We start from the raw sequence: 27,717 nt of genomic DNA, 5'->3' as shown, positions 1-27,717 counted from the left end.
CTTTGTTTCAAGTGTGAATTCTTTCTGTTCATGTTATAATTTTTTTCCAACAGTTATACAGAATTAATGACGTCCAAAGGTTTACATTCCTACCTGGTTGTGTGATGTACAGGTATGCTTCAGGATACTGTAACATCACAGTTGGGTGTGGCTGCATGTGCAAGAAGAGTCCACTCTAACTTTTGCTTGTTACTGCTTCTCAAGCAAAAACATCTGGAGTGACTGCAGACTTTTCATTAACTGACTGAATACAGTGCCAGACTAAATGCTGATCAAACTCTATCTGTGACTATGGAGGGAACCTCAAACTGACTGTCATCCCTGACATCTGACCTTAAATCTCTCCTGTCAGGATGGCGGTTTGATTGTTTAATTTCTTTCTCTTCTTCTTTTTAAGAATTTATTTATTTTTTCATCAGGGCTAATGCTGGAGGGGGTTCCACCCTGACAAGCCCAACGGGGACGCCTATTTGTGGTCGCCGAGGACGCCAGCTACCTGCTGTCCCCCCCAAAGGAGCTCTCGACAGAAGTGCGTATACTTGAGATATTAGTCAAACAGCACCTCCAAGCATCTCTGAACCAATCTGCTGATGGACCCACCACCATCCACCTACAACAAACCTGTGTTTTATACAAAGGCAAACCTGCAGACTTATTAAAAAAAATAGAGAAAAATAGAGGTTTTACAAATTTCAAGATGAGGTCTGAGATAATTTCCTAATGGGTATGAATATGAATGAAGTGTAACTTCTTTCACACAAAATAAATAATGAATACTGCAAATGGTGCCTAGTCCAATCACAGACAGATGACGATGATAAAAGTGGATAAAAATTGTAGCACTTTTGCAAATGAGACAAGTCGTGAATGCTGCAGTAATTGATGAGAGTTATGACTTCAGACTGGTAAAATTCAGGTGTGTGTTTTGTGTTTTCAGCAAAGTGAAAGAGACTCAGCAGCAGATCAGAATTAAGTAGATCAACATCTAGCCATTGTGGCAATGAAGGACCCAACAACAGTAGCATTGCAGTTTAACACGTCTTTTATTGACTGACTTTCCGTAATTCTCCAGCTGCCCAACTATTGTAGCACACACAAAACCACAGCTGCTTTAATAATAATAATAATAACAATAATAACGATGATGATGATGATTATTAATCATTATCTCCCTCGGAATGCTGTTGAAGCATTATTATTATGCTTCAACAGCATTCCCAGGGAGAATGGGACATTGAGTCCAAATGGACCATGTTTAGCACCTCCATTGCTGAAGCCGCTGTACTGAACTGCGGCCGCAAGGTGGTTGATGCCTGTCGTGGTGGTAACCCTGAACCAAGTGGTGAACACCAGAAGTGACGGGAGCCACCAGGCTAAAGAATGAGGCCTAACAGGCTTGGTTAGCCTGTGGGACTTCATAGGCAGAAAGTGGGTCGGGCAGTGGCTGAAGCAAAAACATGGGTGTAGGAGAAGTTCGGAGAGGAAAAAGATTTTGGAGTGCCTCGAAGAGAGAAACCTGCACTCTGTATTGTGTGGGTGGAGCCCTGCTGACTTTGACTGAGAAGATTGTCAGGTGGTAGAAGGAATACTTCAACGACCTCCTTAATCCCACTGGCACATCTTCCGTGGCGGAAGCACAGTCTGGGGACGAGGGGGATGACTCATCTATCTCCGGGGTGAGGTCACTGAGGCAGTTAAACAACTCCATGGTTGCACGGCCCCTGGAGGGGGGTTGAGGTTTGCCCTGAGTTCCTGAAAGTTCTGGATGTTGTAGGGCTGTCTTGGTTGACATGCCTCTACAATGTTGCATTGTGGAGAAACGTTGCATGGAGATCAGGGGCCTCTGGATTGTCAGACCAGGGTGGCGGTTCCCATCTTTAAGAAGGGGGACCAGAGGGTGCGTTCCAACTATAGGTGGATCACACTCAGCCTCTCTGGGATATTTTATGGTAGGGTGCTGCTGTTAGTTGAACCTGGGAAACAGGAGGAACAATGTGGTTTTTGTCCTGGTCATGGAAGAAGGCATTCGACCGTGTCCATCGGAGTGTGGCAGAAGGCTTTCACTTGGGTGGTCTCAGAATCTCATCTCTGCTTTTCACAGAGGATGTAGTTCTGTTGGCCTCATCAGGTGATGGCCTCCAGCTCGCACTGGAACAGTTCGCAGCCAAGTTTGAAGCGGTGGGAATGAGAATGAGCACCTCCAAATTGGAGGCCATGATCCTCAGCCATAAAAGGGTGGAGTGCCCAGTCCGAGTCAAGGACGAGTTTCTACACCAAGTGGAGGAGTTTGAGTATCTCAGGGTCTTGTTCATGAGTGATGGGAGACGGGAGCTTGAGATCGACAGATAAATTGGTGTCAATTATCACTCAGTTTTGAATATATGTAGACATTGATGGTTCTTTGGAGGGTCCGTGCTGACACCGGTTGCTATCTGGCAGAGGGTCGTTGGTACCATCCCACTCCCATGTTCCCATGTTCCCACTTCAGAACAGCACACAATCGCCATCTGGGATATGTGTGCATGAGGGTGGGAATGCATGTTTGTGTCTGAGTGTGCCTGTTTGTCTACGTCTGTGTGTCAAGTCGGGTCTTAGACTAGACTCTGTCATCATGCTCTTCTGTGTTCTGTGGTCTTTTGGTGTTGCTGCTCGGTGGATTCAGTCTTTTTAAGAAAGTTTTTGCCTGACTGGTTCATTTGGGTATTTCGGCCTAACAATGTCCTCCTTCACTTACACTGGCATGTATTTGAACCTCATGTTGAAAGTTTTAGTGAAAGAATAGAATACAAATTCAATCCAATTCAACTCCAGATCTTCATTAACTTAATTAATTTCATACAATTATACAGGCAGGGCCTCATATTTCAATATTTTCATATTTACAGTGAAAAATGTAAATCAAACACTTTAAATCAACAAGATATTGTGTCTACATTATTTGTTATAAATAAATTAGGGAACAGGTCTCACCTGGTGATGAAACAGCTTGTCAGCTTCCTCACTTACTTTTGAGTCTCTGAAAATGGAGAACTGTGTATAAAGATAGCTGTAGAAAACCTAAATAGTTAATCCACAACTGCTTAAATTAAAGCTGAGAGTCTGCACTGTGGTTGCATACAATATAGACAAAAGCTACAAAAACTGTCTCACATAAATTATGACTCTACCTATATGTGTTATATTAAATGCCTAGAGACACAAGCTGGGAAATCCCAAACCCATTAAAAAGAAACCAGAGCAAATATTCAGGGTTTGACAAAATGCTGATAGCAACTGTTTGCTTTCAGTCTCTTCTCTGGTTTTGTTAAATACCTGCACCCTATCCTTCCATGAGCTATCTAAACTGAATTTTGCACATTTACTGACACAGAACAACAGCAGTAAGCTAATGAATTGATTGTTACTTAAAAAACGTAATTAACTGTTTCAAAAGGTTTTGAATTCTGTGTCACAGAAGCAGTAAAGAATTTGTCATTTTAATAAAATAATATTTGTAAAATACTTATAGAAAAGAATAGAATAGAATATAACAGTGGTTTCCTATCTATGTCAGATGATTAATTGAATAAATTCATTGAGATTTTTGCTTTAGCTACAGAGTATTCACTGGTTTCTGGGACAAATAATGAAAATGACATAGTTAGGAGTCAGTAAGCACCCGCATATGGACCACTGAGGGTCATAGCTATCTAACACGGATTTGTTTGTTTTTTAGACTCTGCGCAGACAGGTAATGAACTGAAAGTTTACCTACTTAGAGTAGTAACTCCTTAATAACAAGCCCCCTGTAGTGGTAGTCATTTAGTGATTCAGTGGCACTGCTGATAAAAGATGAGTGCTGAGATGTGACTAGCTCTTCACATTACTGTTCCACAGTCAGGAACTTTCCAGTGAAATAAAGACTAATTTCACCTTACCTTAAAGTCCTGTGAATACAGAATATAAATCAGTCAGATGAACAAATATAAAGGATAACAACCCCAGTTAATGTAGACCACCTCATGACAAAAACAGCACATTGTTTTGAATTATTTTAAAATTGTGGCTACAAAACTATTCCAATAAATAGTGTATAGCAGTGCACGCTCCAACCAAAAGTTCCTGGACCTTCAGAGTGTTCAAAGTATCATTGTTGGGGGCATAAACATTGTCTCTCCCGAACTTCCGACCCAAGCTCCTTTACTGGAAACTACTATAACAGGATTCCACAAAGGTTCTTGGGGGACAATTCCTCTGGTGAAAGCATGTTAGTACTGAGAGATGTAGTCCCTTGACCAGGTCCAGGTTTCTGTGCCGGGATTGGCTCAGGTTTCAGCCTGCGTAATAATAGAGAAATTCAACATGACTGAGTTCCTTCTAGTGGTAGTGAATATGTATGCTACCATCAGGATCTGCATCCATCCAGCAGAACCCACCCTCTAAGAACAGGTGTTAGAGGGTGGATACCGTTTGAGTAGGTCACTCCTGTGATTTCGCTTCTGGAAAAGGTCGTGTGGTCATTCATCATGTCATTGTTTTCATTCTTCTCACAGCTTTTTTTTTTTCCCCCATCAGCTTTGACCATGACTGCAGCTCCAACAGCAGCAACTAAAATCCCTCCACATCATCACCCCCCTGCCCCTGTCCATAAACAACACTTTCCCTCTGTCAGTCAACAACCTCCTCTTATAAGGGTCCAAGCCCCGCCTCCCCCACTCACCCAACCCCAGCCACTTCCTGCACCTGTGCTCCCACCTGTAGTTACAGCAGCACCACCACTATTTTTACCCACACCGGTACCTGTTCCTGTACCCACAGCTGTACCCACAGCTGTACCCACAGCTGTACCCACAACTTTATCCATAGCTGTACCCACAGCTGTACCTACAACTGCACAAACAACTCCACTGGTAGCTCCACCTCCCCCTGCTCCACCCCCTGCACCTGCTCCACTTCAGCCTCCACCTCCTGAACCCACCCTACCCCCTCCAACTCCAACGCCTTCCCCTTCACCCGCCCCATCACCAGTCCCACCCCCACAGACTCCAGGTGTGTACATCAGGTTTAACATTCAATGCATCTCCAATAGAACAGAACAATTAGTGTGATTCTTCTAGTCAGATGTCTGTCAGACATTCTTTATCATAATCATTACTTATTGATTCATGTGTTCATGTTGTTTACATAATGCCATCACATATTACCCTGCATGTCAGAGCCGGATAGGCGCTCAGCAACACCAGGAGGAACCAGAAAAGGCAAGTCCAGTCACTGGTGGATCTAATGAAGTGTCAGGTGATCCTCACCATGTAAACTATGAGGGTTTGTAAGAAGATAAGTATAGCCGCAGCATTTAGGTGATGAAAATTTATAGTTTTGTGTGGAGAAAGAGAGAGGGGGGTTTTAAGCTCAGGCTAGGATCCATCACGAGCATCTTATGATGATTCAAATTTTAAACATTTATCTCCAGTCAGAAACAGATTTTCTTGGTAACTGCCCCCAAAGGCTCAGTAAAACCAACAGATGATGTCTGTGTAGGTTCTCAGTCATCCAATTCATTGTAGTGTAAGGAGCTTGAAAAGCAAGCAGCCTCTTTAGTTCTAAAAATCAAATAGAGAGTCCCTGGTGTTTAAACCCTAGTTTTACACTCTGTTTTCTTTGTATTATTGTAGGGGTTTACTTTACAATATAAAGCAGGTAACTGTTGATGTAACTGCTTTGATTTGGCATAATATAAATAAAATGGAAATGAGTTGAATATTGGGGGCTGTTGAGAGAGTCAATGACCCACTATTAGTCCTGTCCTCCTTCTTATTTTGTTTTCTCCCTTGGGTGTTAATGACCCATGTCTTTTTATTAACACCTTGGCTCATGTGATGAGGTAAATTCTTAATAGTGTGTCAGCAACTCTCTTAAGGGACAACAACCCCTGCTAGGGTTAAATAGCTGCGACTCTCCACCGTTTGGTTTTTAGAACCAAAGAAGCCTCTAGGATTAGACGTGAAACATCCACATGAAACTTAAAGAAGACAAGAACAGATGATAAATTTCAGATTTGTAACCTGCTCAAAATGTTGCTGTTCAGGTGTGTTTATATCACTGCGGTTTGGTGCTGGTTTGGATGGGTCATCTGACTAGAGTATGAGCATTAGTGTAGCCTGACCAATCACCTCTCTTTGTCCGCACTATGCAGAGGTCACATGGGAGGACCAACAGAAGAAAACAGCCAATGGTATTATGCCCACCTTAAGCCACACCCACATATAGAAATGTAGTGTTTAGCTCGTGTTATCTAGTTAGTTATCTAGTTAGACTGAAGTGGATTGGTTTTGGATTTGGTTTTTAGACTCATTCACCCATTTGCGCAAGCACTTTTGAATCCTCAGTGTAGAAAAGCTCTATATAAGAACCAGACTAATCCATGTATTCATAAAGCACTCCACCAGCCATTTGTCCATCCATTCATCTGTTTTTCCATCCATCTAGTCTTCTGTCAATCTATCCAGCTCTGTGTGCTTTGAGGAGTCTGTGGTTTCTCGTTGATATTCTTCTGTTTCCATCTTTTTATAAGGGGAGATGTTACCAACCGGCAGAGAAGGTACACACACTTTCTGTCAGCTTCATCTTTTTTTCTGACCTGCTGTGAATTGAAACTAACTTCTGTGCTGTCAGAAATCAGCAGCCTGAAGCTGTCCGAACAGAGAAAAAAGTGAAATCTATTGTCATTTCCTGCTATCACACATTACCAACCTAGACTATGACTAATGCTGCTCTTCTGTCTCTACAGGTGTACTGAAGGACCCTTCAAAGGTAAACAAACATTACACCACTTTTATTTATATATATGTGTCTACATTACGTGTGTGCCACAGCTTGCTTACCTCTTCTCCTCCATCTATAGATGAAGGACAATCTCTCCTTTAAGTCATCAGACAGTGATGTCAGTGATGTCTCAGCTATGTCCAACGCCTCTGACACTCAATCTGTCCACAAGATCGGGTAAGCAGTAATCCATTCTTGGATGACAAGAGAGAATAAAGTGTCCATGATTTCTAGACAGAATCTCAGCTTCTGATTGGTTGGAGCACAATGGTATTTCTGGCTCCCGTTTCTCTGACCTTTCAGTGGAAGTCTTAGCTTTCTGAATCCATGCAGGGATTTCAGTAATATGTAAGGGTTTGCTCTGCAGCTGCTCTCTGTGGGCACACATTTCTCTGAATCTTTTCATCAGATTATGAATCACAGATGATGGAATCCAATGTTTTATTGCTCTCTTCTAATGTGGGGTTGTAGGGTTTTTTTTCTCAAAGTAATAATATATTTTTAACGGTAAGGTGTTGACTTTGTCTACTGATCAGAAAGATAACTAAAGCAACATGAAAATTCACTTTTATGAAACAGAGGGCAAAAGGAAAAGAAAATGGCAACAAACAAGTATTTTTTTAAATATGTTTGTGGCTTTTAGGTAAAAGTATTTAGAACATATTCCATCTTTGTGCTGTTTCACTTAGTAAACTGTTTACTGCTAGATGCCAGCTTGTTTCTTCCACTGTGCACAAACTGCACAGTGTGTTTCCTGCTGCAGGTGGGTCTAGGGCATACCCCCAAGTAGACACAGAAACTGTATTTTGTCTGAAAGAATTGCTGTGTATTTAAATCAGCACACTTAAAATGTTCACCTCTTTATCTGCTCTCAGACAGGAATTGAAATTTTTACTTTCTACCAGACTCCATTTATAAGAACAGAAGGTTTAGGTCATAGGGCAGGTGACCCTCTTTGTCTATTGCTGCATCTGCTGATTATTCAGTTTGTGTTAATGTGTGAATTTGGTGTTAATGGGTCAGTGTGGATTAGAATCCCTGTTAAAAACACAAAAATTCACACAAAATGACCAGAAATGTTTTCTGTGAGGTCAGATTGCTGGTTTTAAGATTGTCAGATTGCTAAATAGAGTCTAGCAGATTGTATTTGTTAATACAGGTAGTTTCTCAAAATTTTGAGTATTGTCACAAATGGAAATGAAATATTAAGTTGACATGTGTTTCAAATATCACCTACATGATTGTTGGAGTCAGAAAGGAATAATACAGAGTAAACTATATTAAAATCAACCGCTCACTCTCATCCTGTGTACAATCACAGTTCACGTTCATAAGCATGTGTCCTGTAAATCCTCCCACAACACATCATTCTGAATGTTTAACTCTGCTGCTGGTTTCAAATCAGTGAAAATACATAATGCTTAGTCCCGTTTTTGTTAGCATGTGTTACCTTCACCATGGGGTGGTTGTAGCTCAGAAGGTCGAGAAGGTCACCTACTTATTGGAAGGTTGTTATATACGGTAAAGCACTTTGAGTGCTCAGGTAAAGTAGAAAAGCACTACATAAGAACCAGTCCGTTTACCATTTACCATTCTGCATGATTCTGTCTGCATGCTACTCTTCTCTTCTCATATTGGCTGCCACAGTCTGATTGAATGTCTGGAGGGCCAGTCAGCAGAGCTGGGGGTGGGCTCGCAGGGAACAGAGGAAATAGTGGGGGCATCAGAAGGCGGGAATACACTGCAGAAGAGCAACTCAGTGGAAGAAGGGGAGGAGGAGCCTGAGCCTTCAAAGTAAGAAATTAACAGATGACCTCCTGTTGGAATCAGTTGTCATAGCAACAGCTGCCTCACTACCCATTTCCTTTTCCTCTCTGTGCTATTGTGATGTGTTTGTGCCCTGCCTCTTGTGTTTTGGCCCTTTTCCCTCACTTATTATTGTGGTGGTCCTTCCTCCTGCAGGGTGTCTGCAGCTGCCACTCCTCTCACCAAGTCGTCAAGTGTCGGTGGTGAGATTTGCTCATTGGGGAGAAACGATGATGACGATGATGACAAGAAGCGACGCTCAAGCTTCGGTGCAAGGATGATGGGGATGGTTGGACTTGGAAAGAAGAGTCAGAGTGCCTCCCAGCTCAACCCAGAGGGTCAGTCCTAGTTTAACCATTAAAAATTATAACCTCAATTCTTGCTGTTTTTCTTATATTTCATGGATTCTGCCATAAACAAAGTTTTCTCTGAATTGAATCTTCAGACATACAGTGCGTTTTAGCCAAACTGGGAATCTGAGTAGCATTGCAAGAGTGTCTCAATAAAAACTCACTATCAGAATGAAAATCCAAAGAGGAACATCAGCCAAAAAATAAACTATGACCAAAGGAGTTAGGTACTAACAAGCAACTGAGCAAGCATATTACGGAACCAGTTGAACCAGTGAAAACAGAACAGAACCAATATGAGTCACAGAGCACCCTGTCCAGGGCTCTGATTAGTCTCTGGCTGTTTATGCTCTTGTAACAACTTATTCTGCTTCTTTTCTCTTTCTTCTTCCATCCTTACAGAGGAAGAGAAGAAGAAGAAGGTGGTGAGACTTCCCGTTCAGAGAAGTGTTGAAACCGGTTTGGCCATCGAGTTTAAAGCTCGTTTCACCAGACAGCCGAGTCGAGACCCAGATGCAGAGGACCCAAAACCTGGAGCGTACGAATCACTCCTCTTTCTACTCTTTTTATCTTGTATTCTCTGTTTAGTTAAACTTTATTCATACAGCACTCATTTAAAGCAAGGGTTTTCCTAAGGTACTTTATGATAGCAATAATCTGTGATAGCAGAGGGAAAAACTCAACAATGACACAACCCCCTGTGAACAATCACTTGGTAACATCAGGGAAGAAAAACCACATTTTAACAGGAAGAAACCTCTAGCAGAACCAGGTTCGGGGAGAGGCAGCCATCTGCTATGACCTTTTGGAGTGAAGGGAGGACAAAAGACAAACTAAGGGAGAGGGAAGACTAAATATGATGTGCTGCACCTGTGCTATATAAACACAGAGGAGCTAGAACAAAGTGGAATGAAGGCTTCTTGTTTTCACTCAGTATTGTTTAGATGAAAGAAGGTAGTTCTACATAGTTACAGTTCTACTTCTACTTTTTTCTCTCTGAACTTTGAATTTAGTTTTTCCTGAGTGCAATTTTTAACCTCCTTTTTTAATTGCTCATTTAGTCACTCCCTCTGTTTTTAGTCTTCCCCTTCACCCTTTTCCCTATTTTTTCTACCCCTCAATCTGTCAATCCCCTTTAATGTGTATTTATTCTCACATTGAACTTAAACACTTCCCATTTCCCTGGGGTTGCCATCTAACATGTCGGATATTTTCTTTTTCTTTTTTTCTTTCTGTCTGGTCAGGCTTATATTTCCAGGAGTAAAACTTGCATCAGACAAACAGTTCACTGGTTTCCTTGAAGGATTAGGCCCCGCCCAGCTGGCTGGACGGCAGACATTGGCCACGCCCCCCATGGGTTAGCATGAATAAAAATGTCATTGTTTTTATGTATTTCAACCTACCAACATACAAACTCATTAATTCAGATTTATGTAATCTGGACATATGTGTGTGTACTAATAAATCATATTAAAAAACATTAAAATACAATACCACTTTCTGCCCATGAAAGCGTGCGGTTGTGTTTCAATAAAATCTCTCCTCTGATTGGCTTTCTTTTGGTTAGGTGACATCCAGATCGGGATGGTGTACAGGAAGGAGCGTCTGGACGTGGAGGTTATCCGAGCCCGGGGGCTTGTGGGTAAACAAGGCAACAAGAACACTCCAGGTGACAAAGCTATACACAATGCACACTTGACTACAAATACACTCTACCTAGTACACTCTAGTGTAAGAACGTGAACTTAATCAGTTCCTCCATGCTGCTCTCAGCTCTCTCCTCCCTCGTGTATTGTATCTCATTCAGTCTCTCATCCAGATGAGAGCTGCTTTGTTACAACCTGAATTCTGTCTTCCAGCTGAGCTGTACAAAGAGCAAAAGATCCCAAACATGATTTACTCTCAGAATCTGACCTTTCACGTACTCAAGCTCCGCATTAACTGCGTTACTTGTGGAAATGCTCACAATGCCATTGTTTACAAGGTGTTTATTAAAGTCAGTGTTAAATGTAAAGTCAGAACCTATATTAATCTGAGATACTTGGAGCATTGTGACAGATCTGAGAGAAGAAACTCCATGAACCTGAGCTGTGGTGATGCAGAAATGTGTGACTACACTTTTATTATGGACTCATTTCTGATTAATAAATCTGAAATAGTTTAGAAATATATACATTTTTTGGAGGTGTCTTGTATTGTGGCTCAGGCAGTGCTGGAGTTCTTCATTCTTCCTCAAAGATGAACTGCTTTCTGCTCCTCATTAATAATATAAGGGCTTAGCTGAAAGCTAGCACAACTACTTGTGTTGTGCTAACAAGTATTAGGGCTTTTCAGTTTTACGCATCACCAGAAAATTAAAACCTCTTCGATGCTTTAATTTTCTCAGTAGCGCTCATTACTTTCATGTAATTTTTGGTCGCAAGTTTCTGTGTCAAGGTAATTCTTTTAGTGTTTCTTCCAACTTTTCCAATCATTCCACATTTTTTCCAATGTGGAATTATTGAACAGCATACATCTTTAATATATTTTGGATTTTTAATAATCCACACAGACAGAAAATTGCAACTTAGGAAGTTGCAACTCAACCAAGCTGGTTTCCTGGCACAGGCTCGACCTTTAAGCGAAATCCACAAATTTTCACACTTGAATACTACTGCACACAACCATCGCAGTACAAAGGTTTAGTAGTCATGGGTTATGATCTGTGAAACAGCTCGGGGGTGTGTGTGTGTGTGTTTTGCAGCTCCTTATGTGAAGGTGTATCTAATGGATAATGGAAAGTGTCTGTTGAAGAGAAGAACTCGTCTGGCAAGGAAAACCCTTGACCCTCTTTATCAGCAACAGCTGCAGTTTGAAGAAAACCCTGAGGGCAAAGTTCTACAGGTAATTATATATGTACTGATACTGCAGGTTGCCAGACAGCTGGACAGCACAGGATTACAGGACCCTGAGATCAGGGCCTGCAGTCCTTCTTTTGTTGCTCCAGCCTCTACACAAAGAGGCTGAAGCAACTCCACTCCTCCTCTGGCTAGCAGTCATAGCAATGTGTGTATGAAGAGGAATCTAGGATAGAATGTGGGTGGGGGGTTCTGAACGTCCAAGTTGAGTGGAGGAGGGGGTGTTAAGATTAATACTATTTGAGGAGGGACAACAGAGGGTTCACTATTGAACCTGTTGAGAAACAGATTCAGTTCACTGGCTCTGTCCAGACTGCCCCCGCAGCTGCTGATCACTTTGAGGCCGGTAATCAACTTCATCCCCCTCCACATGGCTTTGATGTTATTCAGTTGGCGTTTGGTCTCCCTGTATGTATATTTACACCTTCTCCGCCCTGCTTTCAGTTCATACTATGTGCTTTTCGAGTAATCCTTGTTCCCAGAATTGAAGACCATCTACTTTGGCCTTCATTTCACTGGCGATCCTGCACTCTGGATACTCCTTCTGATGTCTTACCTGCACTCAAAGCTCCATTCATATTACTAATGAGACCACCTGCTTTGGCACAACAGTGCAGCAATCATAAGTCAGAGCAAAAGCTGCCCCCCAGAGAGAGAGAGATGTGGTGTTTAGAGAAAATGCATCTCAGCTGTTCCAATACTCCCGACACTTGATCACTAAAGGTTTTCGCTTAGGGAGCAGTTGTCCTTCTCTCCTGGATCACCACATTTACTCAAGGCCTTCTTGATATGATCTTCTTCTGGCCACTGCATCTGTGGGGATGGTGTTTAGTCTGTGCTCTAGTGTCCTGATCACACTCAGTTTGTGCTCAAGTGGATGATGAGTACTGATCTGTATGTAATTGATTACAGTACACAATAACTTTTAAATTTCCCTTATTACTGATGGAAATCTCACAGTCTAAGCTGGCTAGCCTGTCATTTTCATATCCTCCATGGTGAACTTGATGTGTTTGTCCACTGAGGTTAACATAATCAGTGAATTATGCTACATCCTGAGATTTGATTTTGACCCAGGTGTATTCCACATACCTGAACTAATTACTTTGTCGTGTTCCAGGGTAGGATAACAGAGCCCTCTTTTATATTTCCCCCATATAAAAGTTGGCCACAATAGATGAAATTGGGTAACTCATGGCATACCCATGTTTCTGCCTGTAGTAGTGAACATTGTATGTGACAATAACAACTGCTTCAGTCACCATCTTCCTGTAACCACTACCTGGGTCTCGTTTCAGGGTTTCATAAGTATTTTTATCACCGTGAGTAGTGACAAAATTTTCACATGATAGTCTTTCAAGTTTAGCTAAACCGTGCACCAACCCTTATCTGCTGGTAGGATGATAATTTTGTCATTACTTCCCCTCCTCCGTGCTGATGTTGGATGCTGGGGGCTTTGCATTGCTGAGACAGGCCGAAACTTTCGTCCACATCTGTAATATTGTTGCTTCGAATTGCTAATTCTGTGGCTGTGATCAGTTCCACTAGGGGGATTTGTCTTGGCATCACAGCAAAGTTCAAATCTTTTGCAAGGATGTTTTTCTCCGCTTGTGTGAGTTGTCAAATTGACAAGATTTTGATAACATTTTTTGTCAGAAATTGACAAATCTTTCACTGATTTGTCCACACCCTCAGTGTGGCATCCTTCTCTCTTCTGGCCGCTGAGGACATTCTGTGCTAGACGAGCCTTCTCAGTGAATTCAAACACCTTTCGAAGGGTATTCTCATTTAGAACCATAGTAAGTCTTTGTCGGCTCTACTCCCCTTTTGATTTTAGCATGTTGATGGTAAAATCAGAATCAGAATACTTTATTGAATCCTAGGGGAAATTATTAAAAAAATGTTTGTCTTACCCATTCATTGAGCAGCTGGCCTTCTGGTGTATTTTTGTTGCTTTTGTAGCTCAGAGGCTCTTAACTGAAGATCTAATTTGCAGACTTTTAGAAGTAATCCTGTTTTGTCTGCATCTGAGGCCGAATCCTAGGTGGTTTCTGTATTCAGCCATCTTACATGCTGTTTGCTTGTGCTCGGGTACTAGCTTTAGGCAATCCTTGCCAAAGTGCGTTAGAATGTCTCAGTGGACAAACACATCAAGTTCACCAGGATATGGTCGCCTCAGAGCCACATGAAAAATAACAAGTTAGCCTTCTTAGACTTTGAGATCAGTAACGGGGGATATTTAGGTTGATGTGTACCATAATCACAGAGCAAACACCGTCCCCACAGATACAGTGGCCAGGGAAGCAGAAGAAAATCCTTTCAAAAAGGCCCCAAGTAAATGTGATTATCCCAGCTGGACATTTGTCAAAGCTGGGAAGGCTTTAAAGAATGCTCCAGGCAAATCAGAAGAGAAGGACAACTTCTGCCTAAGTGAAAACCTTTAGTGATCCCGTACTGCAGTCAGCTGAGACTGAAGAAGTCACAAGTCTAGATAAACAAAATCAGCCTTTTGGGAGGTTTAAAAAGAACATGGGGACCGAGATCATGAGGACTTTGAGAACAGAGGAAACCTACTGGTATCCGTGGTTCATAAAAACTGACTCGGTGTCTCGAGTCAGGTTCTTCATTGTTGTAGATATTAATCGTATCTTTCTGAGGTTCATTAGATAATGAACCTCAGAAAGATACGATTAATATCTACAACAATAAAGAAAACAGCAAAGAAAAAAAAATTATGGAAAATGCTGCAACACTCACAGTGTCATCTACAAAGAAAAAAAAACACACCTTCATGTGTGTGATGTCACTAAGGATCTCCTCCTCTCCTCTCTCTGCAGATCATCGTCTGGGGTGACTACGGTCGGATGGACCATAAATCATTCATGGGCGCTGCCCAGATTCTATTGGATGATCTGGACCTGTCCAATATGGTAATTGGCTGGTTCAAACTGTTTCCTGCCACCTCATTAGTGGATCCTGCGTTGGCGCCGTTGACCAATAAGGAGACAGAAGGTAGCAAGTCTTAGCATCAGGAGGCATGGCTGATTGGTCATAGACACGTTACAGGATGGGCCCTAAAACAAAGTCTCAGAATCCTCTGCTGCTGCATGCTGCATGATGACATCACAGAGATGACAATTCATGATGATGTCACTAGGACGATGAGGAAGGTGCTATTCCTGATCCGCCCACTGCGGGGGGAGACACTCAACAAAGGATGCTGGGTAAAGAAAGGAGTGGCCATGTGACCTCCAGCTGCCAGCTAATCACAGCAGCTCCTTGGAAGTCATACGACTGTTAAAGACACGTCAGGAACCCACTGGATTGAGTTATGTGATAGTATTCATGGAGACACAGGAACATAGAGGGGGCTTCTTTATGTTTATGCATGGAATGACAAAAACATTAGAACATAAACTCCATCGAAGAAAAACACCACAACAACCAGTAAAATCATGAAAACAAAAGAACATGAGAACCACAAACATGACAACATGTGAGAGCATGAAAATATGTAAGACCATGCCAGACTGTGAGAACATGAGAATGTTGTCTAAAACTTCAAAATAAAGATTCGTAAACAATCTCTGTGTTTCTGTTTAGGACATTATGATCAAGTTAGGTACATAACTCTGGTTTTACAAGGTTCTGATGATATTACTGAGAACACTGGTTCTGTGATTTTTACAAAGGTGACTGGATCTGTGAGCTTCTACACATTAAAATGTTTTGGGGTCTTTAAAAGTTCGCCTGTAGCTGACTCACTATTTCTGAAGCAAGAGTTCATTAGGTTCTACAAGTTCTATTGCACCGCTGACCCTGGTGTTTCTAAAAGATCCTACTACTCTATGGGTAATTGCTACATAAACTGGTTCTTAAATGCTTTTCTACTGTACTTGAGCAATCAAAGCGCTTTCTGCAACATGCCCCATTCACACAAGCACTTTTTTCTTTGCTTGATTGCTTTCTATCTAACGTCTGTGAAGGTTCTCAGTCATCCAGGTCATCGTAGTCAAAGGAGCTTGCAAAGAAAAGCGTCTGGACTTCTTTAAGTTGCTTGAAGACGTTTCACCTCTTCTGAAATCACTCCACACTTTGTTAACATTGTTAATGAAGTTGCAGCTGAAGATTTTCTGCTTGGTGTTGCAATGTCCTATTAGGACAAGTTTGTGTTTCAGAGGTTCTTGTCTGTGTGTTTGGGCCTCCAGTGAACTTCAGTGTTGAAGCTTCCATCCTCCTTAATGCACACAGCACAGTCCAGAAGCGGCAAACTGTTATCCTTTGCAGAGGTGGGAAGTAACAAAGGACAAATACTTCATTACTGTAGCAACATAAGTACAATTTTCAGTTATCTCTACTTCAGTAGTTTTTACTGACTACTTTTTACTTATCAAACTAAGGAGGACTGCTGCAGGTTAGTGCAAGATAAACTGGTTAGTTTACTGTACTGTGATAGGTTTAAAGTAAAGAACAGTGACAATGAAACCACAGCCACCGTGCACCGAGTTAGGTGACAACAAATGTAGCGGAGATTCAAAAAGAATAGAAATAAAAATTATTGTGAGTTGTGATTCCTTTACCCACACCGAGCTGTTCCAACCAATTTCATGGTTACCCCGTCTTTACACATTTTCCTATTTAGAGGCAAAGTCATCCTCTACAGTGTAGGCAACAGAAAATAGATATATAGTTTTTATTATCATTCTTTTTCCTCAGACTCAGCATAATCGGAATGAAAAAAGTTCGACTAAAGTTTCTTTATCACTATGTTAGCACAAGATTCAGTTAGCTTTGCACAGAAATAGAAACATACTCCTTTTTACTTTCTTACTCTGAGTACATTTCAAAGCCTGTACGTTTTTACTTTTACTTACTAAAGTAAAGAAGTTAAATCAGCATTTCAACTTTTACTGGTGTATTTTTAACAGAAGTATTTGTACTTCTACTTAAGCACAGAATCTCTGTACTGTTGGTGAAGTCAGTAGAGGTGTGATGGGGCATGTTCACCACAAGCTTAGGTCTCAGACAAATCATATATGATCCAGCATTTTTCAAAGAATGCAAACTTTAGCTGCCATAAAGGGGTAGATTTCCGATCACTGATCTCTCTGTGGATTTGCTGCACGGAGGATGTAACGTCTATGATAAGCACTGAGGTTTGTGTCCTTGTCAGGATTTCCAGGTTGGGAAAAGTGCAACAGAAGATATTCAAATACATCTCTCCACAGCTGCTGATAAATTGTACAAAAACAAGAAACAGTTTGTTAAAAACACTTCCAGGTGAATTTCACAACTGGTTTATCAGTGATATCAGTGAAAAATGACTGATAAGCAGAACTGGAATATATAGTTTATAATTTCAACAATGTACTATATAAAATGAGATGTGGTGTGTTTCTTATGTGATCTTTAACAGGGTGTTACAACACTTAAAAACGGTACTCATACTTTACCAGACTTTTAAAAGCTAGGTGTGCAGTTCCTAATTTAAATGCATTTATTCTTTAGATTCAGAAATCTAAGCGATCAGATTTTAAAGATAAATAATAATAAACAAAATGAAATCAATAGTGTCCTCTTCAATCTTGGCAGAGGGCAGTAATATAAATAATGAGAGAACTGACAGCTATTATTTTAATCACCCTGTTCTTTTAACTAGAAGTATCAGAAAAGTAATGTGGTAACATCTGGACTGATGTTTGCAGACAGTATTTTAATCAGAAGTTTAAAGGCTGCAGTCGTTGCACACACTGTGTATAAAATATAAATATTTTGATGCGCACCACACTTCTAGTGCTCTGTAGTATTGTAGTGAGGCACTTGGAAAGTGGTTGTAGGTGATTCATTTGATACTGCTAACAGTGGTTATGAGTGGGACTGATTCCCTATAACTAATGACTGGTTGGGTCACCCATAGCAGCAACAACTGCAATCAAGTGTCTGCTGTTTATATCTGCAATCTCATTCTTTTTGTCACTACCCAGAGCTTGTGACCATAGGTAAGGGTAGTAATATAGATTGACGAGTAAATCAAAATTCGCTTCTCTTCACTACAAAAGATCAATACAGCAGCCACGTCACTGCGGACACTGCCCCCAATCCAGTGGTAGCTCTCACACTTCATTCTCCACTCTTTTGTGACCATGACCCCAAGATACTTCAACTCTGCCACCTGGGAAATTAACTCGTACCTGACCTGGACTCCTGGGCACTCCTAGACTTGGACAAGGAGGTGCTGATTCTCATTCCCACTACTTCACATTCGGATGCGAACTGCTCCAGCTCAAACTGCAGGTCACCTGCTTGATGAAACCAACAAAACCACATCATCTGCAAAAAGCATAGATAAAATCCCAAGGCAAATGAAGCGGAGACCACTGTCCACCATCTGGCAAAACCAGATATTCTGTTCATTAAAAACTATGAACAGTATTGGTGACAAAGGGCAGAGTCCACTGAATCCACATGGACTGTGTCCCCAGGCTCCCTTGGAATGCAATCAAAGCTTTTTGGAGGTAGGAGTCTTAGGGGCCTCTGCTAGGTGTTGCCAGTGCACTCTCACTATGCATTTGGATACACCACATCAGTTCAGCATGTTCCCCTACCTGATCAAAGCCAACACCAAGTACCGATCAGTTGACAGCTCAGCACCTGTGTTCAATCAATCGAATTCATTTCACTTTGATCGGTGGCAAAATGCAGTGATTTAAGCTTTAATGATTAAATTGATTCAGTTTCACAGCTCTAACGTCACCTTACAAATAAACAGCGTGCACTGAGCACTCAGTCATAAAATGAATGAAAGTGAAATAATAAAATTTTTCTAAATAAATATAATTGATATTTGACACATTTGACAGGAGCTAAGTTCACTTACTTGCTCTGAATTACCTACTTTTTTTTTCACCTTTACCTTTATGTTCGTTCATGTGGAAAGCTGAGCAAAATAAAGAGAATACAAGAGACACTGGAGGTGAACCTTTAATGTTTAGTGCAGTTTATCAGTTTTTAACTACAAAGAAAAACACGAAATGGCCAAATTCATGCAGGCCAGAAAACAGCAAAACCACAACAACAAGAATAATAACTACAACAATAATAACCACATCATGAATAATAATAATAATAATAATAAATATACATAGTCACACACACACACACACACACAAGGTCAGCTGAGTACCAAAAACTGTAACAAACATCAGAAATGGCTTCAGTCTAGGAGTAGTGACGATGGGCGGGGCTACAAAACCTTTATAATTCAGGTAAGTCTGACTCGAGTTCTGATCCTCCGCTGTACCAAACCCTTCAGGTCCCATGTGAGCTGTAAACACTGACCTTTGACTTTCCTTTTCTTTGAACTGGACATGAGGGTCACATAATTTAGGTCTGGTTCTAAAATCAAACTCAACTGTTGAACATGTCACATTGTGCTTTACCGTCAATAGCCAATGAACATTCACCTACTCAAAACACCAAATATTTGACCTAATCATCCAGTGTCTCTTGAATAGGATGAAGTATTAGGGTCACATTAATAAAAAAAAAAAAGTGTCCATTTTTAGATTAAAGTTGAAATGTAAGCTCAAACTTGAAATAGTATTTTAAATTTTAAATAGTCAAAATGTGGAGATTACAGTTATTTCAAGCCAAAAAACTGCCACGGCTCCCATATCCTCTATAAAATGGCTTGTGCAGATAAGTTAGTGAAACAAACAGATGATCCGTCTTATTGTGTTTTGTGATACAACCATTGGTATCTTTGCATCTGTCCATTGCCAGCCATTTCATTTTGCACAAATCCGACCCACTCTTTCAAGTTTGTGTATTTTTTTTCCTTCTGACCAGATGCAGCTTTCTGGCACCATCTCTTCAGTGTCATTTTGTTTATGAGCTAAAAGAGAAACAAGTTTCTATAATGAAAATCGATTCTGAAGTCATTTCACTAACTCAGCTACACAAGGCATTTTGTAGAGGGTATAGACGCCGTGGCAGTTTGTATTGAAAATGTGATTTCCGCGTTTTGACTGTTCTCAAAATTATGAGTTTATTATCTAAATAATCAATAATATATATATATATATATATGTTTTTGCCTAATGTGGCCCTAATATTCCTTCGTACTTGGCACCACTCTCAAGTGACTGCAGGCGACAGGAGAACCTGTTGAACTCAGCTCTTCCTCAGTTTGTGTGCAGTACCAAAGGAAATAACCTGAACTCTGATGTCAGTGACTGAAATAAGGACCAATGAGAGTAAAGGAAATGCCAACTGAACTTTTTTGGGGGAGGGCTATATGTGGCCTGGCCTTAGAAGAAGCGTTTGGCTGCCTCCAACAGTCAATGACCCTCTCCTGCTTGGGAGCTCTACAATTCAGTCGTACCATAAGGTGGGCAGTGCCTTAACAGACAGACCGGGAAACAGAGGGACTGTTTTTAAAGTTGTACCAAATAAAATTCAATTTGTGACATCACTCAGTTTGTTTACCTTTGACATCACAGATCCAGCTAGGGTGCTATAATATAATAATCCCACCCCTCTGAGTGTCTGAGGAGTGAGTTGTGTGGCATTGTGCAGTGCTATCCTGTCAGTTAGCATGTTGTTAACATGCTAACTGACAGGCTTACGGCTGCACTTAGTGTAGTTAGAACACTGAAGGAGTAGGGCTAGCGTTAGCCTTTCAGTTAGCCTGTTAGCACAGCAGCAGCAGCTCATCATCACTGCTCTCTGTTTTGCCAGTCGCTTCCAGGCAAGCATCAGGGATCTGAGCTGTGTGGACCATTCCGCAGTGTTCACAGGGGCCATCCCGCCCTCCTCGACCACTGTTCCCATTGTGATGGCGGGGGGCATGGTTCACGGTGGAGGAGGGGTATGACTCGAGCAGAGGTTGTCGGATGTCGCTGACAAGCAAGGACGAGGAAGAGGAGTCTGAGTCAGAGATGGGGATCAGGAGCTCCACATCTTCGTCTTCCTCTCCACTCCCCCGTCGCTCTGTGACTTCAACCCCACCTCTTCCTGTCTCCAGCTGGTGCAGTGGGCTATGATTGGTCCAGGTCTGGCTCTGCTGGTTCTGACTTGTTCTTGTCAGATTTCTAGCTAAGCGGTGCAGGTTTTGGGCCAGGCGCTGCAGGGCAGAGGCAGCTGGGGCAGGGAGGTCAGAGGTGTCACTGTGACATTCGGGATCTGGACTGGAGGTTACTATAGTGACAGGGCTGGATGGGGGCAGGGCCTCTCTAGGCCTGTCATTGTCTCGGCCAGATGTCAGGGTCACAGAAGGTGTCACCGAAAGCACAGCCTCTACAGCGGAGGGAGGCGGGGTCTTCTGGGGGAGGGGTGCAACAGGTCCACCCACTGCACTGATGCCTCGCCCTCGCTCGCCCTCAGTGTCTGTGTCATCCGAGTCTGGAGACAACAGGTCTGAGCCGGAGCTTCCGGTGCTGCCAGTGCCAGCGCTGTCCTCCAGGTCTGCAGAGACCAGAGCCAAAGAACCTGAGCGCCGGGACCGTGAGAAATTAAAGAGGCGACGCCACAGGTTGCTACGACGACCAGAGGAAGGCAGCCTGAGGGATGTGAAGCCAAGCTGAGAGCGGACCGCCAGACGAAGATTTTCCAGGACAGAAGCCTGAGGATAGAGACGAGAGAACCAGTTCAAACTGGATCTACCTGAAGTCCCTGAGGACCACATAGAGTCACCTTTAAAAAGGTGGTATTTAACCTCCATTTGACCTTGGACCTAACCATATGATCATTCTTCATTGTACAGAGAGAGTGTGCGCAAAAACTTTAATCAGGAGCTTCCTGCTATGTGAGATAAGAACTGTACCTGGCTCCCTGAGCACACTGGGAAATCCTCCACAGGTGGGATCAGTCCCTGCGCAATCAGCTGACCATAAGAGGGCGGGGCTTCCCTCCTCAGCAGCTCCGCCTCCACTCTGGACAGCTGGGTCTCAAATGACCTGGAACAACCAATCACAAGCCTTGACTCACAATGAGTTCAGAAGCACGAGGTGAACAGAAATGTGTTGACTTTCTTACCTGCGTTCAAACATGCGCAGAGAGTACAGCTTGCATGTGCAACCAAGGGCAATGACCAATAAGAGGCCACAGATGAGGCTGCCAATGACGGCAGCTGTGATGACTCGTGTGGGAACAATGACAGGACAACTCTCCTCGTCGCTGCCATCCCCACAGTCATCCTGTGCGTCACAAACCCACGACTCAAACACACAGCGATTATTCTGAAGGGATCAGACACACAGGGATCAGTCAGAGGTTAAAGTGTTCTAGTCTTCTGTAACTGGATGTTAAACATGCCTTTCTCTGTATTAGACAGAATGGCACACACCGAAAGTCAAATGTGGGAAATGTGACTTGGACTCCACAAAGTTGTCCTGATGCTGCCTTAATGCGATCGGCCTCAAACCGAGATGTGTTTGGAGTTATTTGGTTAGCATTTCTAATGTTTTAGCTGTGATGTCAGGCGTTTGGAAGGCATTTGTAAACTACATCTATTCAATTTTATTTATACAGCGCCAAATCACAAAAACAGTCGCCTCAAGGCTCTCTATATTATAAGGTAGACCCGAAAATAATGCATACAGAGAAAAACCCAACAATCATCTACAAAAGGTTGAATATGGAACCTGCTTTAAACAAAGTTCACCTCCAGTTTATTGTGTGAGTGAGATCATATGTCTGTGATGATTCACAGGACCACCCTACTGCTTCTCATTTGATTTGAATCGTTAAAGACTAAAGTCAGAACACACCAGTCTGGTCTTACCATCGTACCTTACAGTGGAAGTTTCCTGGCTGACAGAAGAAGCAGTTCTTCTCATCAGAACCATTGGGGCAGCGGTTCTGGTAGTTGCAGCGGTCCGACCGAGGGTAACAGGCTCCATTTCTGGAGCAGGGGAACTCATCCTCCTGACAAGAGGAGCAGTTTAGCTCATCCCGACCGTTGGGGCAGTGCCAGTACCCATCGCAGCGCTGCTGCTCGGTGTAACAGCCCCAGTTCCCCCCGCATGGAACCTCCCAGGGCAGGCAGAACCCATCCACCTAAAAACAGGACCACAAAGACTACTTAATCAAGAACAATAGAACAGAACACGGCCACCTCAAAAATCAAACACACCTGGTAGGTGACGTTGAAGCCTCTGGCCGCATTGATCTTGTCAGCGTAGAAGTGAACTCGGAGCTGACCGGATGATGAAACTACAGCGACCGGCGCTCTGGAGTCAAAGGCAGTCAGCACCCTGAGGAGGCGACGGGGGTTCTCCTCCAGCCCGTCATAGACTTTGACATAGTCGCCATAGCCAGTCCCATCAAGTTTAAAATCTGTGAACCTTAGAATAACCTGCAGGAGAAGACAGGAACAACATCAGGAATGTTGATGTCCTTTGCTACCCAAACACACTCAGGGATCAGAGGTTACCTTTCGGTGGTCTCCAGTGTCAATCAGCCAGGTGCAGTTACTTCCTGGAGGGTAGAAATCAGGATAGTTTGGAGAGCTGAAAGAACCATAGAAGTTCCTCAACAACTCGCCACAGGTGGGAACATCACAGTCTATCTCATCGCCAAGGTCCTGAAAGAGACGTTGTGACACACCAAGTTGAAGACATGGTCAGCAGTCCGGCCCAAGGAACCCCTGAAGTGGATTGTTGTGTCCTTTGGAGACCAGGCAGAGTCCCGATCACCTGAGCTCTAAAGCACTGGGTTAAATCTTCAACATATGCTCCTTCTCATAGATGTAACAACTTGTAGCAATATGTTGTGTAAACACAGCATTAGTACAATACTAATACCTCGTAAGACATAAACAGCTATATTCATATTAAACATGCTTACAATCCTAACGCCATAGCTCGCATTCTGCTCATCTTTAGCTCTGACATGATGTCTGCATCATAAAGAGACCATTTCATAAACTCCAACAGATCAGCTGAAGTTACACTCACGATAGCAGAGCAGCACAGGCGTACCACAAACTATGGGTGACTTAACGGACCCTTATAAATCTGTTAGATCTGAGTCAGCAGAACTCTTTGTGGTGATTAGCCCACATGTGCTGTGAGTGGTGCACCCGAGGATATGCATTGGGCGAATGGTAGGAGTAGCGGTTCGGTACTCCGGCTGCCTGTTATTGTTTGACACATTAATGTAAGTCACATAAGCAGCAGCGGCAAGTGGACGAGGAACCATTTGAGCAGTTGCAATGGGTCACCTAGGTGGCGTGTTACCTGGCAGTCTATGCTACCGTCGCAGCGCAGGCTGTGGGGCAGGCAGGTGTAGATGCGGGTGTAGCGAGACAGGCAGGGGAACTGGTTCAGGCTGCAGGGCTGGAAGGAGAACGGCGAGTCCACACACATCTCCTCATCTGAATTGTCGCCGCATTCGTCCATCGAGTTACAGCGCCACCAGTCTGGGATGCACTTCCCATTTGAGCAGTGGAACTGGTCCACATCACAGCTGGATGCCAGCGGCTTACCTGCACACACAGCAAATCTTACTTGTTTCCCATCCAGAGCATCAGCCTCTACTCCAGTTACATCACCAATAGCACACAGTGTTTCCTCACCGCTGATGTATGACAGTCTGAAGCCCTTTCCCGTCAGGCTGTCATCCGAGTGGAAGTGGATCCACAAATGGTCCTGAGAGGAGATGTAGGGTGGTGGCAAGGAAGAGCCACAAACCCGGAGTCCGTCCAGGTTCCTGTAGCTGCTGATGGACATCCAGTCTGAGGTGCAGCGATGGGAACCCTGTAGGTCAAAGTCCTGGAAGCTGCAAAGACAGAACAGGGAGGGCATTGTGAGAGCAAAGATGGGGTTAAAATGAGGATGTGGTTGTTGCTTTTCACTATGTGCCCTGATGTGGGTGTGGCAGCTGTAACTATGGAGACAGTAAGTGTAGTACCTGATGGTGATGGCATCTCCAGGTCGCGCCCTGATATTCCAGCTGCAGTTCAGTCGGGCTGGATACTGGAAGGGCCATCCGGGGCTGGTGATTATACCGCTGGATGCCCGTAGGAGCTCTGCCACATCACTGCAGGCTGGGGGGGCAGGGTTGGACTGTTAGTGTGACACTGTGTTTGTGGGTGTGTGTGTGCCATTAGTGCTGCCCTGATGTCTAGATGTGACTGTGACCTCACCATTAGAAATCCCTGACACATAGACATTTTCATTCCTCTGAGAGACAGCAATGCATCCTGGGGGAAAATCACAACAGCACATGGTTAGAAGTGATGTCATATTGATAACAGTCTGACGTACAGCTGATGAACCGCTGGATAATGCTGTTCTTTATTCTGTTAGTTTTTGTCTTTATGGAGCTGAAACGTCTGCCTGAAGGTAGATGTTGAAACAGTACATGACCAGAATGTTATGGGCCTGGAAGGAATTTGTTAATCTTCCTGAGAAAAGAGGAGGAGAGGATATCTGACGATCTGCTAGGCAACCTGTACAGCCCTGCGTAGTGCTCTCTTCTGTGCTCCTGTGCAGCTGGAAAACCATGCAAGGAGACAGTATGCCAGGTGATCACCCTGATTCATGAGCAGCTTATTTGTATATGTTTAGATCATGGACTCAGATGATCCCCCTTGAAGATCAGATAAGGACTTTTGCAGTCAGTTTACAATCATATTATGAAGCTTTGAATGTTTTTGCTGCAGCCATCTTGCTGTTTTAAAACAGAGTGAGAGCTGGAGCTTACTGTGAAACTGCCCCATTATTGGCTAATGACCTGTCAATCAGTCATTAGTATATCCTTAGTAATCAGGACTTCATATTTAAATCACTCAAACAAATGACTGAGCCCCTAAACTAATCGGGAACGTGTCTACGGAGGTCAGGGGTCAGGTTTCACACAGACTAAAGAACTACAGGTACTTGGCCTTGGTGATCATTAGAAAAAAAAGAATGCAGGTTTGCTTTTCACATCCACAAGCTTTAGTCATTGTTTATCCTGTCTGTGGTCTTAACACAGTGTTCTACATCCAGCAAGTTCCTATTAAAAGTTACATGTAAAAAAGAAAAAGTTAAACAGGATGGACAAAAAGCTGAAGGAAGATAGCAGATGATACTTCATGGGAGGATTCTATTTTGAAAATTTGGCATCTTAAAGACTGCTCAATCTTGCAGGGTCAAATAGCTGGCCAATGCTCAACATTGTTAATTTTCAACAATTGATAATCAAATGTTACAAGTTTGACCACCAGGGGTGCTATTTTGCCAGTTTTAGTGTAGTTGTGTCATAAAGCAGTCTGAGGTCGGGTGTTGCAGTGGTTACAGCTGTTAAGGAAAAAGGATCAGACTTCCTGTCCTTTCTGTGGTATCTGTTCTCCTACAGACTAAAGAGCTTGCTGGTCAACTGGTGATTCTTATTGGTGGTAAGTGCTAGCCCTGTGGTGGACAGGACCTAGTCAGGTGTACCTGCGTGTCATTCTGACTCCAGCCCAAAGTGGTTAAGAGAAGATGGTCCCTGTTAAGATACTTGTGAAGCCCTGATCACTTACATAGACCGTTTCATTATCGTGATTGTTATTATTACTGAACCATGCTCAACATCTTCAAGCTTTAATAGAAACTGATTGATATCTTCCAACTGCTATGCTTACTACACAGAAAAAAGGAGTAATGGCTGTAGTGACACCTGTCAACAGATCACAGCAGACCGAATGTAAAGTAATCTGTAAGAGCCATTTGCAGCTGTCACTACTAGATGGTCTGTCCTTCCACATCTGCCTCTCCATTGTACTTCCGCTTTCTCTACTGGTGGATTTGGAGCAGATTGGATGCTGCAGTAACGCACTGTGGGGCCCTGAGCACACACTGATATAGCAAGATCTGTACTGTGAAATATTACAGATTCAGGTCCAGGTTTTTGGGACATAAAATCTGGGTGACAGTTAATCCTGGAAGGCTATTAACTTAGACTGGTAAGTGCCCACAATCACTTCCTGCCACATGTCTATGTTAAACATTAAATTAAGTAACACTAGCTTGTAATACTTTGTCCTTGTATGGTTACAGGTGTACAGCCCTGCCCTTCTGCAGTCTTCCAGACGCACTTTATTCAGGACAAAGTAGGTTTTCAGGAAAGGGGGGAAGTCTTAAAGAGACAGGACCCGGCGTCATCAGAACAAAACATAAGTGTACACACCTGACAACAGGTCAGTCTGCACTTACCTGTGAGGAGGAGCAGGCAAACCACACCCTGCCTGCAGTCTGTTCTGAGGGCCATGCTAACCCTGATGTTATGATGAAGATAATGGTGAAGAGTCCAAGGTCACAGAGCTGAGCGCTGCATGTCAGCTGTTAGCAGACCTCGGCTCCGAACCGAGCGGCTACCGAGGATAACGGATCTCACCGATAAACCCGGCATTCAATTAACACAGACACGAGCCGCTAAACGGGACGTTAACAAGGTTGGTCCGCATAATGTGAAGAACCTCGGTTAGCTCGCAAACAAAGAGCCGCTAGCTGCCGACTAACAGGCTGACGCTAAGAACACCGGCCCGTTAGCTTCAACATGCTAACGGGACAGAGTCATCCGACCCGGAGCGGGGGGCCCGAACCGGGTCAATCCGAGCTCACGGGACCGGCACCGAGTCAGCAGCAGTAGTGTCGATCTGATAGTATGTGTGAGCGCATTTCCGTGCGAAGCTATTAGCTTTTAGCTTCCGTCGAGCCGAACAACAACAACAGACCGCAGAGAGAATCCCCGCCCCTTTGACAGTGGCGTCACTAACATGGCCCCGCCGTTTTTGTCATTTGTTGGTTTATGTGAACTTCCTGTTTCCTGAAGATGCCAAAGCACTTCATTAATCAAAGAGCCTAACGTCCTTCATATGTTCACTACATGTATGT

General features: G+C 43.1%; 2 protein-coding genes across 18 annotated transcripts in view; one reads left to right on the top strand and one right to left on the bottom strand.

Annotated features, from left to right (window-relative positions):
• rims2b (regulating synaptic membrane exocytosis 2b) overlaps window positions 1-15,438 on the top strand; it is a 53,052-nt gene extending 37,614 nt beyond the window's left edge. For 10 of the 16 annotated variants that reach the window (XM_005948816.3, XM_042214859.1, XM_042214861.1 and 7 more), the window contains 14 exons: window positions 420-529; window positions 4,555-5,028; window positions 5,196-5,237; window positions 6,173-6,211; window positions 6,551-6,577; window positions 6,767-6,789; window positions 6,881-6,978; window positions 8,449-8,595; window positions 8,764-8,945; window positions 9,360-9,495; window positions 10,202-10,314; window positions 10,525-10,626; window positions 11,701-11,840; window positions 14,692-15,438. In XM_005948816.3, coding sequence (XP_005948878.1) covers window positions 420-529; window positions 4,555-5,028; window positions 5,196-5,237; window positions 6,173-6,211; window positions 6,551-6,577; window positions 6,767-6,789; window positions 6,881-6,978; window positions 8,449-8,595; window positions 8,764-8,945; window positions 9,360-9,495; window positions 10,202-10,314; window positions 10,525-10,626; window positions 11,701-11,840; window positions 14,692-14,880 — 1,822 coding nt within the window. In that variant the 3' untranslated portion in view covers window positions 14,881-15,438. The remainder of the gene's footprint in view (window positions 1-419; window positions 530-4,554; window positions 5,029-5,195; window positions 5,238-6,172; window positions 6,212-6,550; window positions 6,578-6,766; window positions 6,790-6,880; window positions 6,979-8,448; window positions 8,596-8,763; window positions 8,946-9,359; window positions 9,496-10,201; window positions 10,315-10,524; window positions 10,627-11,700; window positions 11,841-14,691) is intronic. The other 6 variants (XM_042214867.1, XM_042214870.1, XM_042214868.1 and 3 more) reach the window with 4 other exon arrangements.
• Window positions 15,439-18,817: 3,379 nt separating this feature from the next.
• lrp12 (low density lipoprotein receptor-related protein 12) lies at window positions 18,818-27,607 on the bottom strand. 2 transcript variants are annotated; one of them, XM_042214871.1, is made up of 11 exons: window positions 25,179-27,607; window positions 25,002-25,145; window positions 24,767-24,902; window positions 24,432-24,634; window positions 24,094-24,341; window positions 23,289-23,438; window positions 22,989-23,210; window positions 22,646-22,912; window positions 21,890-22,092; window positions 21,678-21,810; window positions 18,818-21,476 (listed from the first exon to the last, which is right to left on the bottom strand). In XM_042214871.1, the coding sequence occupies exons 1-11, from the start codon at window positions 25,360-25,362 to the stop codon at window positions 20,547-20,549; spliced, it is 2,820 nt and encodes a 939-aa protein (XP_042070805.1). In that variant the 5' UTR covers window positions 25,363-27,607; the 3' UTR covers window positions 18,818-20,546. The 2 variants fall into 2 exon arrangements, with proteins under 2 accessions (XP_042070805.1, XP_005948877.1); XM_005948815.2 differs by having other exon boundaries at window positions 25,002-25,058; window positions 27,037-27,607.
• Window positions 27,608-27,717: the final 110 nt, after the last annotated feature.

This window comes from Haplochromis burtoni, unplaced genomic scaffold, assembly GCF_018398535.1.
Source record: "Haplochromis burtoni strain Fernald_Lab_line unplaced genomic scaffold, NCSU_Asbu1 Contig_620, whole genome shotgun sequence".
Classification (NCBI taxonomy): Eukaryota; Metazoa; Chordata; class Actinopteri; order Cichliformes; family Cichlidae; genus Haplochromis; species Haplochromis burtoni.
Note: the sequence above shows the minus strand (reverse complement) of the source record. Positions and strands in the feature narration are given on the sequence as shown.

What these genes read in the sequence shown, in the direction of transcription:
- lrp12 (XM_042214871.1), bottom strand. Translation starts at nt 25,362, where the DNA reads ATGGTTTTCCAGCTGCACAGGAGCACAGAAGAGAGCACTACGCAGGGC. An exon ending in GCTTCAACGTCACCTACCAG is followed by an intron (nt 22,913 to 22,988) that starts GTGTGTTTGATT and finishes TCCTGTTTTTAG; the next exon opens with GTGGATGGGTTCTGCCTGCC. An exon ending in CAGGAAACTTCCACTGTAAG is followed by an intron (nt 22,093 to 22,645) that starts GTACGATGGTAA and finishes TGATCCCTTCAG; the next exon opens with AATAATCGCTGTGTGTTTGA.